A 19578-nucleotide genomic window follows, 5' to 3' on the forward strand; every position below is an offset into this window, starting at 1 on the left:
CCAAGATCGCGCCATTGCACTCTAGCCTGGGCATCAGGAGTGAAAAAAAAAAAAAAAGAAAACCAAATCTGCAGACGAACTTGAGTGCCTGTGTAACAGGTTGTGTTGTCTGTTGTCTATTGTGTTGTGGACTTGTGTTGTCCATATGCCCTTTATGCAAATTATTTACCAAAATAGTGCTTTTTGAATCGTGTTTTCCATTTACTATTTCATAAGACATAGTATGTATCTATATTATAAAGTTAAGAACAGCAGAAAAATGTATTTTCATTTTACAAGAATGACTTCAATTTAAGTTAGTTTTTATTCACCAAAATCCATAATGTTCCATGTGTCACAATAAAACAAAGCAGACTTTGCCAGCGTGAATCCACTTTTACTGAAGATGAGGGTCATTCATGGACCTAGAGGTTACAATAGTCAAAGTGTTCTGCACGAGAACAAACACACAGATGTCTTTGAAATGTGATGCAAAAGTGCAGACTGCTGCCTCCTACTGATGAAAAGGAAATGAGTGAGATGCTATGAGTCACTAATTGTGAACCTAGTCAGTCGACAACTCCAAGAGCCCACTTCATGCTGGTGACAAGGTCCACCAACGGTGGTCTGGCATGTGGGGGCCTTAGTTGAAAGACAGGAGAGGTGGATCAGAGACAGCTAGAGGAGCAGGCATTTCCCGAGTGCTGTAAAGGGGGACTCATCCCGCTAGGAGAACGTCTGTTAGGGAATTCAGACCAAGTTCTGGGAAGGAATCCACAAGGAAGTCTCCGAGCGCAAGGAAGAAGGGGAAGGGAGAGGCAGCTGGGAAAATGCGAGACACACACATCCACCCCTTCCCCAAAACCCTGGCTTACACACTCATGAGAGCCGCCCGTGGCTCAGGGAAGTCTTAGGGGGTCTTAGGAAACATCACACATTTCACTTTCATCTGTCCACCAGTTAGCTACACTCGGGCTTCCAGATCATCAATTTTTTTTTCTTTTTAAAGGGAGTCTTGTTCTGTAGCCCAGGCTGGAGTCCAGTGGTGTCATCTCGGCTCACTGCAACCTCAGCCTCCCAGGTTCAAGCGATTCTCCCACCTCATCCTCCCGAGGAGCTGGGACTACAGGCACGCGCCACCATGCCCAGCTAATTTTTGTATTTTTCGTAGAGACAGGGGTTTCACCATGTTGGCCAGGCTTGTCTTGAACTCCCGACCTCCTGATCTGCCCGCCTCAGCCTTCCAAAGTACTGGGATTACAGACATGAGCCGCTGCGTCTGGCCAACAGGTGTTTCTTAAAAGCAGAAGCAGAGAGAAGGCAGGAGAGAACAAACAGGAGGGGAGGGATGTCTTCCGGACACTGGGCTCTCTTCTCAGGAGAGAATGAGGCCTGAGGTGGGCACAGGGCCCTCTGGGTGTGTAACAGGCCCAGGGCAGCCTCGCCAGCCTCCATTGCTTGTCCATAAGCAAAGCATAACATTATGTGTAAAAACAAACATCATCACAAGATAGGCCAGGCACCGTGTTGCGACAGCAGCCTTGTGACTACTGGATGTGTGTGGGTTGACCTCAGTAAGGTAGGCGCCCTTCTCTGCAGGCCTGTCCAGACAGCTCCACACCATGCTGCTCAGGATCAGGCCTGCAGTTCCACGAACTGGCCCCCCTGTGGGTTGCCTTCAGGAGCATACCTCTGACTCAGTGTCCCAACCTCCTCTGCCCTGCCCTGCCCGGGGCCCTCATGTGCACACACCCAGGATCTGCCCAGGGCCCTCTCTGCTCGGCCCACAAATACTGCTTCGTTCCCCTGGCTGACTGGCTGCACCTCCAGGTAAAGCGATGCTCTCAGGCCCCAGCCAGGTCATTCTTTACGGGGTTATTCTATGTACTATGGGAGGTTTAGCAGCACCGCTGGTCTCTACCCACGACGTGCCGGTAGCGCCTCCTCTCAATGTGACAACCAACAATGTCTCCAGATGTCACCAAATGTCCTGAGAGGCAAAATCTCTCTGAGTTAAGAACCACTGAATGCAATCTGAGAAAAGCTGAGCGTGCTGAGGAACGCCTGGAAAATCGCTGAGCGGCCTCAGACCCTGCCTCTCCATCGCTCAAGACATTCGTGCTCCCCAAATTTGATGTCTCCTTTGCACAAAAGTTTAATCCTGACTTCTCTTTGTTCAGGCTTCAAGCAGAGTAGCCCCTTAGGTTAACCCTAAAAATATGAATAAAAGTGTAATAATGTATTAAAATTCAGTTTAACTTTCAACAGATGATGATGCGGTTGAATAGGTTTTGGTCATTTTATGATGACCGGCTGTGACATGTGAGCCTCAGTCCTCGCTATATCAGGGAGCAGCTTCCTCCGACTATCGGAATCACCCTTGCCCGATGGCATCTTCTCAGCCCCGTGCTTAGTAGTCCCCACATTCCTTTACAGGTGTTCATTTAATTCCCTTTGGGTTGATTCTCAGTAGTTTCTTTCTCTAAGAGTAACCTGATTTCTGACCCATACAATGACCACTGTGGTCCAGTGGACCATTTGTCTTTCCCACTTTTCCGTCCCCAACACGCACACGCTCCACCCCCTTGAATAAAATAACAGTAAGGAAGAAGCAGAATGAAATTCCACCCCTGCATCAGCTACTGGAGTTGGGGCTGAGTTTTGTCTGATTAAGAACTGCCGGAGCAGTGGCTCACGCCTGTCATCCCAGCACTTTGGGAGGTCGAGGCGGGCAGATCACCTGAGGTCAGGAGTTCGAGACCAGCCTGGCCAACATGGCGAAACCCCGTCTCTACTAAAATACAAAAATTAGCTTGGCGTGGTGGCACACATCTGTAATCCCAGCTACTCGGGAGGCTGAGACTGGAGAATCGCTTGAACCCAGGAGGCAGAGGTTGCAGTGAGCTGGGATTGCGCCATTGCACTCCAGCCTGGGAAACAAGAGTGAAACTGTCTCAAAAATAATAATAATAATAAAAATAAATAAATAAATAAATAAAATCACCGGGTAAATCCCCATGGGGATGCACTGCAGAGGAACCTGGGTGTTGGCGTGGCTCCGAAGAGGACCAAGGGAGGTGTAGCTGGAAGGGGCAACAAGAGGAAGGCATGAAGGGTCGATGTCAGCAGAAATACAACCTGGACAATCACCCTGGTGCCTGTGGTATGGATTGCGTGTTTATTTTATTTATTTTGTTTTGAGACAGAGTCTCACTCTGTCGTCCAGGCTGGAGTGCAAAAGCGTGATCTCGGCTCACTGCAACCTCCACCTCCCAGGTTCAAGCGATTCTCCTGCCTCAGCTGGGATTGCAAGCCTGTGCCAAGCCCGGCTAATTTTTGTATTTTTGGTAGAGACTGGGGTTTCACTACGTTGGCCAGGCTGATCTCGAACTCCTGACCTCAGGTGATCCACCCGCATTGGCCTCCCAAAGTGCTGGGATTACAGGCGTGAGCCACTGTGCCTGGCCAGGTTGTGTGTTTTCTCTGTTGGAGGCCCGCCCGGCATGCGCAGGACCCTCTTCAAGGCCTTCCACCTCTGCTCCTACATCCTCCGCCGGGTGTGTTACAAATAGTCCCAGATCTATTGTACATCTTCTCATACTTTTTGCTATTGATAGTTCTTACAAAGTTTTCTCACCTGCCAGAGGGCAGAGAAACAAATTGTCATGATTGTTCTAGGACCTAGAACAGAGCTTGAGGCAGGGAAAGTATTCACAATGTTGTTGGCTGCAGTCAGGAATAATAAATCAATGTTGAGTGGATAAACTAATGAATAGTTTTGTTTGGTTTTATGCCAAAAAATAGTAATCTCCTGGGTAGCCAGGTACGGTGGCTCATACCTGTAATCTCAATGCTTTGGGAGGCCGAGGTGGGAGGATCCCTTGAGCTCAGGAGTTCAAGACCAGACTGGACAACATGGTGAAACCACATGGCTGCAAAACATCCAAAAATTAACCGGGCATGGTGGTGCGCATCTGTTTTCTCAGCTACTCAGCCTACTTGGGGAGGCTGAGGCGGAAGAATCACCTGAACCTGCACTCCAGCCTGGTTGACAAAACAAGATCCTGTCTCAAAAAAAAAAAAAAAAAAAAAAAGAAGTGATCTCCCATCACCCTCAAAGAATTCCAGATAAGAGCAACAGGTCAGCCCGATCACACTCCTCCAGGTATCTTTGAGTCTCAGGGCGGTGGTTGCCATGCTCGAGGGAGGGACGAGGAAGCTGGTTGTTTCCACCACCAGTAAGACCCTGGGAGGCCTGCCGTGGCTTTGACTGCAGTTCCGACAGATCCTTCCTTCCCAGCTGGTGCACACCCAACGCACCCCTGCAGAGAGCGCCAAGGATCCCCCAGCAGGCATGTTTGTGGAGGAGTGTGCACAGTCCTAACAGGTGGCCTGTGGACTCCTGCAGGTCGGCTCCCAGAAAATCCCAGTCTTACAACCATGAAAAGGAAGTAGGATTCACATACTGTAAACAGTAAGCAGGCCCTTGGTAATCCTGGGGTTGCTAATTTTTGAAAACCTAAGAGTTTTATTTTCTAAAGCAGAATACATTCCATTAACTTGACATCCTTTAAAAAGTTATTAAGGCCGGGCGTGGTGGCTCACGCCTGTAATCCCAGCACTTTGGGAGGCCGAGGCGGGCGGATCATGAGGTCAGGAGATCGAGACCATCCTGGCTAACAGTGAAACCCCGTCTCTACTAAAAAATACAAAAAAAATTACCCGGGCATGGGTGGCAGGCGCCTGTAGTCCCAGCTACTCGAGAGGCTGAGGCAGGAGAATGGTGGGAACCAGGGAGGCGGAGCTTGCAGTGAGCTGAGATTGCGCCATTGCACTCCAGCCTGGGCGACAGAGGCAGACTCTGTCTCAAAAAAAAAAAAAAAAAAAAAAAAAAAAAAGCTGGGTGTGGTGACACGTGCCTGTAGTCCCAGCTACTCAGGAGGTTGAGGCAGAATTGCTTGAATCTGGGAGGCAGAGGTTGCAGTGAGCTGAGACCGTGCCATTGCACTCCAGCCTGGGTGACAGAGTGAGACTCCACCTGAAAAAAAAAAAAAAAAAAAAAAAAAAAAAGGTTATTCCATGGAGGTGTTTTAATTATGCAATAAAAGGCAGAAGCGACTTTACTGCTACAACTCCCAGAGCAATTGTTTGCATGTAAGTTTTTTTCCAGTCTCCAAGGGGTCTTGATTTTCTAAGCCACTATCACGCCAGCAAACACCTGTGAAGCTGAAGGCATCTCCTTCCGATGTTCTCTCCCATGCACTGCCCTTGATCAGCCTTCAAAATCCAGGGTCCTTGGGGTCACCGGGCTCTGGAAGGGAGCCCACAGGTTGATCTTTCCAGTTCCACTTACCTCTCCCCCTCGTATCGTAGTATTTCCTGCCTCTCCCTTTCCCACAAAACCTGCAAGTTTCTTAGGACTGGGGGTGGGCTTTTTTTCATCATTGTATCCCATTCCCACTGCATGGCATTCCACGGTATGTGTCTCATTAATCTCAAATGAAAAGCATTCTTCTTTCCCCACAGAGGCCAGTTTAGGAAACAGGAGCACTGGCATTGTCAGGCCCTTGGGGGGTTTGTGGATAAGGACTGGGTTAAGGATGAAAGGACTTTTTTCACTTTTGTGATCTCTGTAGGCTTCCCAGGGGTGCTGAGCACTAGTGCTGAGTGCAGAGATGAGCGATGCTGGAGACCATCATCTCCTCCACCTAACTCCGTTCGGGCTCCTCGGGGTGCTTTTTCCTTTTTCCCTCTTTTTTTCTTCTCTCCATTCTAGGCTCTGGGTGCTTTTTCAACTAGGTCCTGACTTCTGGACTTCTGTGTTATCTCTGTATTGTCCAATTTTAGCAAGAGTCCTGCTCAGCCAGTTTAGCTACACCCCCCACCCTCGATATCTGACAGGTTCCTCATCCTCCACCCTCCGCCAGGCCACGTCTGATCTCCCTGGCCTGCCCTCTGCAGGTCCTGTGAGGTTGGCTTAGCCAGAGTCCTCCCTCTGATGTCTCCTCTTAGTAAGTTTCCATCCAGTGACCTTCCACCTTCTCCTTAGCTATAAATACCCACTTTTTCTTGTTGTATTTAGAGTTGGGACCAATCTCTATGCCCTTTTGCAAAGTGGTCCCTACTCAAGGTCCCTACAAAGGAGTCCCTTGAGTAAAGATCATGACCCTGCTTGACTAAAGCCTTCCTTATTGTCTTTAAGAAGTGTCATGAATATATATATATATATATATATATATATATATATATATATATATATATATATTTCTTGAGACAAGTTCTCACTCTGTCGCCCAGGCTGGCGTGCAGTGGTATGATCACGGCTCACTGCAGCCTTGACCTCCTGGGCTCAAGCGATCCTCTCGCCTCAGTCTCTCAAGATGGGACCAAAAGCACTTGCCACCATGCCTGGCTAATTTTTTTGAAAAAATAGTCAGGGTCTCATTATGTCGTTGAGGCTGGTGCCCAACTCTTGGGCTCAAGAGAGCCTCCTACCTTGGCCACCCAAAGTGTTGGGATTACAGGTGTGGGCCACTGCACTGGGCCTGAATTTTTTTTTTTTTTTTTTTTTTGAGACAGAGTCTTGCTCTGTTGCCCAGGCTGGAGTGCAGGGGCATGATCTCGGCTCACTGCAACGTCTGCCTCCCAGGCTCAGGTGATTCTCGTGCCTCAACCTCTCATGTAGCTGGGATTACAGGCATGTGCCACCATGCCCGACTAATTTTTGCATTTTTAGTAGAGAAGGGGTTTCACCATGTTGGACAGGCTGGTCTCGAACTCTTAAGCTCGAGCCACCCTACTGCCTTGGCCTCCCAAAGTGCTGGGATTATGGGCGAGAGCCACCATGCTGGCCGGTATCTATTTTCACAGAAGCCTTTGATGATATGCTAAGAAAAAGGGGTGGATGATTCATGCTTCCTCTTTTTAGACCACATAGGGTAAGTTCCTGACATTGTCACAGCATTTGTAAACTGTCATGGCATTGGTGGGAGTGTAGCAGTGAGGACGACCAGAGGTCACTCTCGTTGCCATCTTGGTTTTGGTGGGTTTTAGCTGGTTTCTTTACTGCAACCTGTTTTATCAGCAAGCTCTTTACAACCTGTATCTTTTTTTTTTTTTCGGAGACGAAGTCTTGCTTTTGTCCACCAGGCTGGAGTGCCACGGTGAGATCTCGGCTCACTGCAACCTCTGCCTCCTGGGTTCAAGTGATCCCAGGAGGGGATCTGGGATTCTGGGCTCTCAATTCCATTCTATTAGACTGTATATCTGTCTTTGTCAGTGCCACCATTTTCGTTACTGTAGCTTATTCCTTATTCTTTTTTTTCTTTTCAGAGATGTGGTCTCGCCATATTGGCTTGGCCAGGTTGGTCTTGAACTCCTGGGCTCAAGCATTCCTCCTGCCTCGGCCTCTCAAAATGCTAGGATTTACAGGCATAAGCCACTGCATCTGTTTTTTTTTTCAAGAGACACAGCCTCACTATGTTGCCTCAAACTCCCGGGCTCAAGTGATCCTCCCACTTCAGCCTCCCAAGTAGCTGGCATTTTAAGCATACACCACTGCTCAGAGCTAATTACTGTAGCTTTGTAGCAGGTTTTGAAATCAAGAAACACGAGGCTTCCAATTATATCCTTCTTTTTCAAGAACGACAGTTATTTGGGTCCAACTACATAACTTTTGAAAGACTCAGAAACTGGCAGAGCTAAGACAGACCAACAAGCGAGTTTTCAACAATCAAACTTCCTTTGCTTTTAATGCTTTTTAATGATTTTAAGGAGTGTGAAGGTTAATTTTATGTATTTCTGGGTGTGTCTGTGAGGGCATATGCAGAAGAGATTAGCATTTGGGTTGGTCGACGGGCTAACGAAACTCCACCCTCAGTATTGAGGGTAGGCATCATCTCACCGGTTGAGGGCCCACACAGAAGAAAAAGGGTTGAGAAGCGCCAATTTGCCTTTTTACCTCAAGCTGTGACTTCCCTTGTCCCCTGGACATTGAGCTCCTGGTTCTTAGCCCTTTGGCCTCAGAATGAATGACTGCACTGGCATTCCTGGTTTTCCAGCTTGCAGACGGGGGACATCTCAGCCTCCATAATCATGTGAACCAATTCCTTTAATAAGTCTCCTCTTTGATATCTTTTATATAGCTTATTGGTTCTGTTTCTCTGGGGAACCCCAACTAATATGGTGAGGTACTCATTCATTCCCTTAAAAAATAATTCGGGTCTTCCCCACTCAAGATGGAATGAAACGGACTGAATTTAACCCAATTTCTAAAAAAACTAGACAGAACACATGAAAAAATCACTGTCATGACTTTAGACATCAGACAGCAAGGAACACTGATGTCTGAGAGACAGTAAACAAGTGGTACCTTCGGGGCTGATGCCTATCTTCATTATCTTTTTTTGAGACAGTCTCGCTCTGCCGCCCAGGCTGGAGTGCAGTGGCACAATCTCGGCTCACTGCAACCTCCGCCTCCTGGGTTCCAGCGAGCATATCCAGCTAATTTGTTGTATTTTTAGTAGAGATGGGGTTTCACCATGTTGGCCAGGCTGGTCTCGAACTCCTATCCTCAAGTGATCTGCCCACCTCGGCCTCTCCCTCAGTGCTGGGATTACAGGCATGAGCCAACATCCGGCTGTAAGTTTATTATCTTGATTGGAGTGGTAAGTAGTTTCATGGGTGTATACATATGCTAAAATGTATCAAATTGTAAGTTTTAGATATATGTGGCTTGTTGCATCTCATTTATGCCTCAGTAAAGCTGTTAAAAAATTAGAAATACTCTAGATATTATGAAGAAAGAGAGAAGTCTGCAGCACCAACCAGGCAGAAATATAATAGCTACAAGTGGTCCTAACTGGGGAGGAAGGGAAGTTTACCTTTGTATCCTTTACCATGTATCCTTTTATCAATAAGAGGAAAATTGATTAATATATTAGATTGAATCAAGACTTTATTTTTTTTGAGACAGTCTCTCTGTGTTGCCCAGGCTCGATGGAGTGCAGCAGCAGGACCTCGGTTCACTGCAACCTCGACCTCCAGGCTCAGGTGATTGATTTCCCACCTCAGCCTCCCTAGTAGCTGGGATTACAGGTGTGCACCACCATGCCTGGCTAATTTTTGTATTTTTAGTAGAGATGGGGTTTGCCATGTTGCCTAGGCTAGTCTCGAACTCCTGGACTCAAGTGATCCACCTGCTTCAGCCTCCCAAAGCGCTGGGATTACAGGCATGAGCCACCAGCCCTGGCCGACTTAACTGAAAGTGACTTCAGGACATTAATATCTAAAAGTCATCAGCAAAATAATGGGATTTTTGTGAGTTTTCATCCTGGAAAGGAAGGACACCCACTGAAGGGGCTGAGCGAGGTGGTGGGAGTGGCTCTGATGTTGTACTGTCACCAGCAACACTCACGGGAGTCTCATCAATGATCAATGTGCTCGCTACTTGCCACTCAATAGATGCTTTACATGTTTTATCGCGTAAAATCCTCACAAAATGCTGGTATGTTCCATCTTCTCTTACTAGAGAAGGGGTCAACAGGGAAGAAGCAGGGAAACTGGTGGGGAGACCAATGAAAGGGAGCAGGACGTGGCACCCCAAAATATGCCATGTTGGCATATTAGTTATTTCAAGCTGAAGACAGTTTACATAGCTATAAAAAAGAATTAAGTCATGTCCTTTGCTGGATACAGCTGAAGGCCATTATCCTAAGCGAATTAATGCAGGAATAGAAAACCAAATACCGGTCCAGTGCAGCGGCTCACGCCCGTAATCCCAGCACTCTGAGAGACTGAGGTGGGCGGGCCACCTGAGGTCAGGAGTTCGAGACCAGGCTGGCCAACATGGTGAAACCCTCTCTCTACTAAAAATACAAAAAAAACCCAAAAACAAACAAAAAAACAAAAACAAAAAAGAAAAAAACAATTGCTGGGTGTGGTGGTGCACACCTGTGATCCCAGCTACTTGGGAGGCTGAGGCAGGAGAATTGTTTGAACCCAGGAGCCGGAGGTTGCAGTGAGCCAAGATTGTGCCACTGCACTCCAGCCTGGGCAACAGAGCAGGACTCCATAAAAAAAAAAAAAAAAAAAGAAAGAAAACCAAATACCATGTTCTCACTTATAAGTGGGAGCTAAACACTGGGTACAATGGACATAAAAATGGCAACAAGAGACACTGGGGACTACTAGAGGGGGAGAGAAGGAGGGGGTCGTAAGTACCATGCTTACTGTGATACCTGCATGATGGGATCATCTGTACCCCAAACCTCAGCACCACACAACATACCCATGGAACGAACCTGCACATGTGCCTCCTGAATCTAACATAATTGAATTTTTTTTAAAGGCACCTGAATTTCTGAAATCCCTATTCTGACTAAAAGCAGAACCTCCATAAAGAACTCAATTGTCATAAATCCCCTCCCAAAAGCAACTCTAATCTCAGTGGTGAAGAGCCAGCACCACACTGAGACACTGACACAAGACTATCAGAGACGGAGTCTCGCTGTGGTCTAGGCTGGAGTGCAGTCGCGTGATCTTGGCTCACTGCAACCTCTGCCTGCCGGGTTCACGTGATTCTCCAGCCTCAGCCTCCCGAGTAGCTGTGATTACAGGTGCACGCACACCACCATGCCCGACTAATTTTTGTATTTTTAGTAGAGATGGGGGTTTCACCATGTTGGCCAGGCTAGTCTCGAACTCCTGACCTCAAGTGATCTGCCTGCCTTGGCCTCCCAAAGTGCTGGGATTACAGGTGTGAGCCACTGCACCCGGCTATCTTATTTTTCTAAAGGGCCCCTTATCTTTCCAAAAAGTCATTTTATTTTCTACAAGTGTCCTTTCTCCCCACTCCTCTTCCCTACTAAGTTAGGTATCTAGACCTTAAGGCCAGGTGTGGTAGCTGCCACCTGTAATCCCAGCACTTTGGGAAGCTGACGCAGGCGAATCCCTTGAGGCTAGGAGTTCAAGACCAGCCTGGTCAACATGGTGAAACTCCCATCTCCACTAAAAATACAAAAACTAGCTGGGCATGGTGGCGCATGCCTGTAATCCCAGCTACTAGGGAGGCTGAGGTGGGAGAATCGCTTGAACCCGGGAGGTGGAGGTTTCAGTGAGCGGAGATTGTGCCACTGCACCCCAGCCTGGGCAACAGAGAGAGACTCTGTCTCAAAAATAAATAAATAAATAAATAAATAAATAGATCTCAAATTCTAACGACTCCTTTGAGCACTCCCGTGTGCATACCTGATGCACATGTGAATAACTTCTGTTTGCTCTTTTCTTGCTTCTTTGGGCTGGAGCCTGGAGTTCAGCTAGATGGAGATGCAGGTAGACAGCCATCAGCACAGGGCCGATGTGTGAAGGCAGGTAATTGAGATCATCAAGGAGTGGGTACAGCAGAAGCCCAGGAACGATCCCTGCAGTGTTACGGGGCTGGGAGGAGCTGGGGACCAGCCCAGGAGGCTGAGGACAGCAGTGAAGTCACAGCCGGAAGTGGCGAGCCGCCAGATGCACCTGGGAGGTCGGAGGACGAGCATGGACCACTGTGTTTGGCAGTGTGGAGATCACTGTGACCTTGAAGTCACATGGGTGAAGGTGTGACATGGGGTGGCTGGGAGCCTGATTGACATGGGTTAGAGAGAATGGATATAAGGACGTTTCTCTCCTGGTTGTGGCCAACTAGGTGAATCAGACTAAGGCTCCTACTGAGGGCAACGAAGCGCTCACAAGTTAGTTAGAAACTGTCAGCCCAGGATCCGAGAGAAGACAGGTTAAGTCAGCATTTGTAAGCTGTTTTTGCCTAGGTGTTTTTTTTTTTTTTTTTAAATCCAGAGTACTAAGGCTGGGGGCCCTATGAAACTGCTAAGCACTGAGAGCTGAAAACCCCATGGACTGTACCTAGGAGGAAGGGCAAACTGGAAGCAAATCTGCTCCTGCACTGGGCTATGGCCATCCTTGAATCACGGGGTGGTGCAGGCTGTCCAGTCTGAAATAAAACAAAGGTGGTCACAGAATGCCAGGAAGCTGGCAGACGCAGATGAAAATCTTTTATTGAAGAATATCATCTTATACCTTAAATTACTTTTTAAGTAATTTTCCAAGTCATTTCTTGTATATATCTAGACAAACAAGAAGGCAGGGCAACACAAGAAGAATCAGCACAAATTAGAAACCAAAAAAAAAAAAAAAGACACACAGGCACTCCCTACAGAATTATCAGGAATTAGGTTCATGAGGTTAAAATGAAATAGAACATTATATATATATATATATATATATATATATATATTTTTTTTTTTTTTTTTTTTTTTTTTTTTTTTTGAGTCTCACTGTGTTGCCCAGGCTGGAGTGCACGATCACAGCTCACTGCAACCTCCACCTCCCAGGTTCAAGTGATTCTCCTGCCTCAGCCTCCCAAGTAGCTGGGATTACAGGCATGCACCACCCTGTCTGGCTAATTTTCGTTATTTTTAATAGAAATGGAGTTTCACCATGTTGGTTAGGCTGGTCTTGAACTCCTGACCTCAGGTGATCCACCTGCCTCAGTCTCCCAAAGTGCTGGAATTACAGGCTTGAGCTACTGTACCCGGCCTAGAACATTTTATTATTATTTTTCTTGAGATGGAGTCTTGCTCTGTGGCCCAGGCTGGAGTGCAGTAGTGCGAATCTCCACTCACTGCAAGCTCTGCCTCTCGGGTTCATGCCATTCCCCTACCTCCACCTCCTGAGTAGCTGGGACTACAGGTGCCTGCCACCACGCCTGGCTAATTTTTTTTTTGTATTTTTAGTAGAGATGAGGTTTCACCGTTAGCCAGGATGGTCTTGATCTCTTGACCTTGTGATCCACCCGCCTTGGCCTCCCAAAGTGCTGGGATTACAGGTGTGAGCCACCGTGCCCGGCCAATATATTTTAAAAAATTACTTTGGGCTGGGCATGGTGGCTCATGCCTGTAATCCAGTACTTTGGGAGGCCAAGGCAGGTAGATCACTTGCACCTAGGAGTTCGAGACCAGCCTGGATAACATGACAAAACCCCGTCTCTACAAAAAATACCAAAAAATAAAATAAAAAAAAAATTAGCTAGGTATGGTGGTGCACACCTGTAGTCTCAGCTACTTAGGAGGATCACTTGAGCTTTGGAGGTCGAGGCTGCAGTGAGCTGTGTTTGCGCCGCTGCACTCCAGCCTGGGTGACAGGGTAAGACCCTATCTCAAAAAACAAAACAAAGCAAACTCTGCTGACGTGAAAGAGTCAACTAAAATTCGGGAACTGAAAAATCCAAAACCCAACTTAAGAACTTAATAGGTATGTTCAACAGTAGTTTTGACATAGCCACAGAGCAATTTAATAAACTGGAGTATAGATCAGAATAAACCAGAACGAACGATAAAGGAACAAAAAGATAAAAACCTCACATAGAATAACTTTTTTTTAAAGTATAAGATGATCCAACATGTGTGTGTGTTTTTTTTTTTTTGAGACGGAGTCTCGGCTTGTTGCCCAGGCTGGAGTGCAGTGGTAGGATCTCGGCTCACTGCAAGCTCCGCCTCCTGGGTTTGAGCGATTCTCCTGCCTCAGCCTCCGGAGTAGCTGGGACTACAGGCATGCGCCACAGTGCCTGGCTAATTTTTGTATTTGTAGTAGAAACAGGGTCTCACCACGCTGGCCAGGCTCGTCTCGAACTCCTGACCTCATGATTTGCCTGCCTCGGCCTCCCAAAGTGTTGGGATTACAGGCGTGAGCCACAGTGCCCGGCCTCCAACACATGTTTAATTAAACTCTAGTAGGTTAGAAGAGAGATATTTGGGCAGAAGCAGTATTTGAATATATAATAGCCAAGAATTTTCCAAAATTTAAGACATACAACAATCCAGACACTCAGTAAGTCTAATCAATTCCCAATAAGATGAATAAAAAGGCATATACATCCAGATAAATTATAGTAAAATTGAAGAAAATTGAAGACAGAGAAACACTTAAACGCAGTCAGAGGAAAATATTTATTTCAAAAAACAGCAGAAAATATGGATGCACGTAACAGTGGAGTTACATCATTAATGTGTTGAAAGAAACAAGCTGACAACCTAGAATTCCATACTCAGAAAAAATATTTAAGAATAAAAATTAAATACAAATATTTTCAGACAAACACAACTGAGATGATCAGCAAACCTCCTCTAAAGGAAATAATAGTGGGGGTACTTCAGGTGGAAGGGAAATGACCCTAGAAAGTCACAGAAGGATAAAACACAATGATAGTGGCATATATGTGGGCCATCAAAATGAACATCAACAGTACTGTGTCTTGTGAAGTTTTAAATACAGAAATAACTAAAATATCCAATAAACTGTTTTAGCATTGTCTGGGAAGAGGAAAAAATACTAATTTACATTAGACATTGATAAGTCAAGAACGCATGTTATAATCTCAAGTGTACCACTAAAAGCTATTTATATGTATAAATCAGCTATATATATGCAAATATACATAGCTTTATATATAAATATATGTAATATAGTGTATATATAAAATATTCATATATATAAAAATATATATAAAGCTTTTTTGAGACAGTCTCACTCTGTCACCCAGGCTGGAGTTCAGTGATACAATCTCAGCTCACGGCAACCTCCCAGGCTCAAGTGATCCTCTCCCCTCAGCCTCCTGAGTAGCTGGGACCACAGACACACGTCACCATACCTGGCCGTTTTTTTGTATTTTTGATAGAGATGGGGTTTTGCCATGTTGCCCAGGCTGGTCATGAACTCCTGAGCTCAAGCGACCCACCCACCCTGGCCTCCCAAAGTGCTGGGATTACAGGTGTGATCCACCTCGCTGGAATGCAGTGACGCCGTCTCTGCCTACTGCACTCGCTGCCTCCCGGGCTCGAGTGATCCTCCCACCTCAGCACCCCAAGTAGCTGGGACTATAGGTGCTCACCACTATGCCCAGCTAATTTTTTGTAGAGATGGGGTTTCACCATTTAATTTAATTTAAAAATTACTGATAATTTTTAAACATCAGTAATCCAAAAGAAAGCAAGAAAGGCGTAAAGAACATAAAACATATGAGTCAAATGGAAAGTGTGAAAAGACATCTTTACATGTAAAAATATGAGTACTTTGCATAAATGTGCCAAATGATCTAGCTCTTAAATTTTGCTGTACATCGTCAAATTACCTGCAGATCTTAAAAAACAACAATAACGAAACACCAATGCATGGTTCCCATTCCTGTCAGATTTATGGATGTGAGGTATGAACAGGGCGTTGGGACTTTTAAAAGCTTTCCAGATCATTCTAAAGTGCAGCAAATTTGGGAGCCACCACTCTCATTCAAGATAAAGATTATCAAATTGGATTTAAAAAAAAATACTTGGCCAGATCCGGTGGCTCATACCTGTAATCTCAGCACTTTGGGAAGCCAGGTAAACTCAGGAGATTGACACTAGCCTGGGCAAAATGGTGAAACCCCATCTCTACAAAAAATTAGCTGGGCATAGTGGTGAGCACCTACAGTCCCAGCTACTTGGGGTGCTGAGGTGGGAGGATCACTCGAGCCGGGGAGGCAGAGTGCGCAGTACGCAGAGGCAGCGTCACTGCATTCCAGCCGGGGCAACAGAGCCTGACCCTGTCTTAAAAACAAACAAACAAACATCATACACACACACTTCTTTTTTTGAGACGGAGTCTCGCTCTGTCGCCCAGGCTGGAGTGCAGTGGCGCGATCTCGGCTCACTGCAAGCTCCGCCTCCCGGGTTCACGCCATTCTCCTGCCTCAGCCTCCGGAGTAGCTGGGACTACAGACGCCCGCCACCATGCCCGGCCAAGTTTTTTTTTTTTTATTTTTATTTTTATTTTTATTTTTAGTAGGGACGGGGTTTCACCGTGTTAGCCAGGATGGTCTCAATCTCCTGACCTCGTAATCCGCCCGCCTCGGCCTCACAAAGTGCTGGCATTACAGGCGTGAGCCACCGCGCCCGGCCACACACACACTTCTTAAACTCACTTAACTCTAAAGGTACACACAGGAAAGAAAGCTGGTGGTGTTATTTACGTATGAGGCAAAGTTGACAATAGCAAGCATTATTAGAAATAAAGAGGAACATTTCATAATTGGAAATATTCAAAAGAGCTGGAATACATTTCTCTTATTTAAGGCATAGAAAGAAGACTCGCATGGCTGTAGACAAAACTGATTGGAGGATGACCAGGTACTAGGCTGTATCTGTAATCTAGGTGAGAGAGCATGGCTCAGGGGTAATATACGTGGGAATGGCTTGGATTTGGCTTATATATTGGAGCTAGATCTTTGATGAGATTGAGTGAAGGCTGCAGTGGGAAAGGGTAAGCAAGAATGACTCCTAGACACCGCTCAGCAATAAAAAGCACTTAAAATATTTATCAATATGTAGATGAATTCCAACATAATTATGCTCAATGAACAGCCCCCACTTCCCTAAAGATTACGTGCGATACAATTCCATTTATATAAAACACCAAGAAAAACAGGTTGGGCACAGTGGCTCACATCTGCAATCCCAACACTTTGGGAGGCTGAGGCAGAGGGTCAATTGAAGCCAGGAGTTCCAGAGCAGGCTGGGCAACACAAAGAGACCCCATATGTTTAAAAAAAACAAAAAGCTAGACATGGCGGTCCTCACCTGCAGTCTCAGCTACTCCGGAGGCTGAAGCAGTTGGATTGCTTAAGGGCAGGAGTTTGAGGCTACAGTGGGTCCCGATCGTGTCACTGCACTCCCGCCTGGGTGACAGAGCAAGCGAGACCCAGTCTGTATAAAAAGATATTTTAAAACTCTAGGAAATTCAAACTATAGTGACAAAAAGCAGACGGGTGGGAGGGGGAGGAGGGAAGGAGGGAGAGAGGAAAGGGTTACAGAGAGACGGGAGGAACATATTCACTGTTGATTGTGATGATGGTTTCACAGTGTATACATGTGTCAAGACGCATCAAACTGCACACTTTAATTTGCGCCACTGCACTCCAGCCCAGGTGACAGAGTAAGGTCGCTTTCCCCGGGCTCGGCCGGCCTCTCCACCCGGCGCTCGGGTGCTGCGCTGCCTGTTCCTGTTGCCATTTCGTGTAAGTTAGCGCAGGCAACAACACACAAGACCAGCACACGTGAAATGGTCCATTTTAATGCACTGCCCCCAGGGAAAGGAACATTACCGACTTCTGGCCATGTCGTCTTCCCAGTCCCAGATGGCGGTTCCGGGTTTGGGCTCCGAGGCCCTTCGCAGCACTAGGGCGGCGCGAGTAGGGCCGCCCTCCAAGCCATGCCGCGGTCCGAAGTGACCCGCGCACGCGAGCTCGCGGACATGCACGAGGCGCCCGGGCCACGGAGACGCGGGGCTGGCCCAGGGTCCCCGCCAGGCCGAGCTCTAGGGCTGCCGGCCCGGCCCGATGACCCCCGCGCTCCCCTCCGTCCGCTAAGGCCCCGCGGCGCCGCGCATGCGCCCCGCCGCCGCCCCCGCCCCCACCGCGCCCGCGCCCAACGCCCCCACCGCGGCCCGCGGGCCATGGAACCCGCCAAGGCCGGCGCGGTTCGAGCGCTCCGGTGCGCGCATTCGGGCGCCTTTCCCCCGTGAGCCCGGCGGCGCTCGGACCGGGCCGCCCGCCGCCGGGCAGCTCCGCCCGCCTCTAGCGCCGGCTGGGCGCGCCCCCGCCCCGGTGCCCGCGCGTGCGCGCCCCCGCCGCCGCGTGTGAGTGTGAGTGTGAGTGTGAGTGGGTGTGGGTGCGAGCCGGGCCGCCGACGATGCCGCGGGGCCGCCCCCCGAAGCCCAGGGAGAGCAAGGCGCGCGGCGACTCCGGTAAGGCCTGCGGCCGCGCCCTCGCGCCCCGCCGGCGGCCGGTGCGGGGCCCGCGCCCTGCCAGTCCCCGGATGCGGCGCGGGGGGCGCCGGGAGCGGCGGGGCGGGGGCGGGGGCCGCGCAGACCCGGGCCGCCGCCGCCGCCGACTGGCCGCGCGGGCCGCAGCGCGGGCGGAATGATACGGGCGAGTCGCCGCCCGGCCCCTCCGCGCGCTGGGCCTACTTTCCTGGGCCGGGCGGCGGCTGAGGCGGGAGGCAGGAGGCGGGAGGCGGGTGAGGGAGCAGGCGGCCGCCTCCTGCGCGCGCCCTGCCCCCGCTGGCCCTGCCGCGGCCCGCGCTGAACTTGAGGGAAAGTGGCCGCCCCGTGTTCCGTCCTGGGGCCGGAGGGCCGCGGGGCGCGCTGGGGAGGCGGCCTGGCCAGAGCCCGGGCCTGCGGATACCGCGCCCCGGGCTCCTCCCGGACGGCGCACCCCCCCGACCCTGCGCGGCGCCGGCTGCCCCGGGGACGTTGGGCTCGGCCCACAGGGAGGCCGTGGAGCGCGGGGTCGTGCACACAGTAGGCGCCAGCGTTGTCCGGGAGGCGCAGGGTCGTGCACACAGTGTGCTCCAGTGTTATCTGGGGCGCGCATACAGTAGGCGCCATTGTGATCCGGGAACTTGAACCCTGAGCCTCTGCAGACGCTGTGGGTAGTGCATACAGTAGGCGCCATTGTGATCCGGGGGGCTGGAACCCTGGGCATCTGGAGAGCGCTGTGGGTCGTGCAAACAGTAGGCGCCATTGTGATCCAGGTAGCTTGAACCTGGAGCTTCTGGAGAGCGCTGTGGGTCGTGCATACAGTAGGCATCAGTGTTATGTGGGGAGTGCTAGATCGTGCACACAGTAGGCGTCAGGAAGTGTTTTCCCCAGTAATTTATTCTCCATGGTACTTTGCTAAAGTCATGAAATAACTCAGATTTTGTTTTCCAAGGAAGGAGAAAGGCCCAGAATTTAAAAGCAGGCAGACACACAACCGGGCACCCCCAGACCTTGGCCCTTCCACCAGTCAGGAATTGACTTGCTTTCCAAAGCCCCAGCCCGGAGCTTGAGGAACGGACTTTCCTGCGCAGGGGGAACGGGGCGCACTCGCCGGTGCCGCGGTTCCCAGGTCGAGGGCAGTGGGGTAGGGGGCGCCGCGCTTTTTCTCGCGGGCGCCGTGGGTCCCGTGCGGCCTTGGACGCGAGTCTCCCCCTGCAGGCCTGGTCCCTGGTCCTGGTCACCCGTGCAAACTGGAGCAGCGCTCCGCGTTTGGAAAGGGTTTTGAAGGGGCTCTAAGGGGGAGTAGGCGCCTAGGACTCCCTATGGGAGTCGGTGGGTTATACCTTGACTGCCATTGATTTTTATTTAACTGTTTAGCTTAGTGACTCAAGTGTTCCCCTTTTCTTGGGGATGAGTAAACTGAGGCTCATTAAAGAGCTTGTGACCAAACAACACAGGTGCCCCAGAGAAAGGTCGGGCCTGGAAACTACAAAGGATTGTGTTAGTTTTGTGTTTAGGAAGAAAGAGATAATGGGTAGGAATCAATGTAAACTTACTCATAGGCCACACCAAACCAGGAATTCTTGTGATTGCACTTGGTAGAGTTAACACACATGCACATTACGGAAACGTTGGTGACCAACAGGCGTTTCAGCGAGCGTTCGCACACCTCATGGGCCTTTGTGGGCTGCTGGAGAGATGTTGGCTGCACCATGACCCAGGTATGCAGATTTGTAGTTGGATAACAGCAGT

General features: G+C 49.1%; 1 protein-coding gene across 5 annotated transcripts in view; it reads left to right on the forward strand.

Moving 5' to 3' along the window:
- The first annotated feature begins 17506 nt into the window (after positions 1–17506).
- Positions 17507–19578, forward strand: part of ZNF236 (zinc finger protein 236) — a 147868-nt gene continuing 145796 nt past the window's right edge. For 3 of the 5 annotated variants that reach the window (XM_019014241.4, XM_055368266.2, XM_055368267.2), the window contains exon 1: positions 17507–17811. In XM_019014241.4, coding sequence (XP_018869786.3) covers positions 17757–17811 — 55 coding nt within the window. In that variant the 5' untranslated portion in view covers positions 17507–17756. Of the gene's footprint in view, positions 17812–17943; positions 19548–19578 lie in introns of those variants that run through there. The other 2 variants (XM_063699320.1, XM_019014242.4) reach the window with 2 other exon arrangements.

Source organism: Gorilla gorilla, chromosome 17 (assembly GCF_029281585.2).
Source record: "Gorilla gorilla gorilla isolate KB3781 chromosome 17, NHGRI_mGorGor1-v2.1_pri, whole genome shotgun sequence".
Taxonomy (NCBI): Eukaryota; Metazoa; Chordata; class Mammalia; order Primates; family Hominidae; genus Gorilla; species Gorilla gorilla.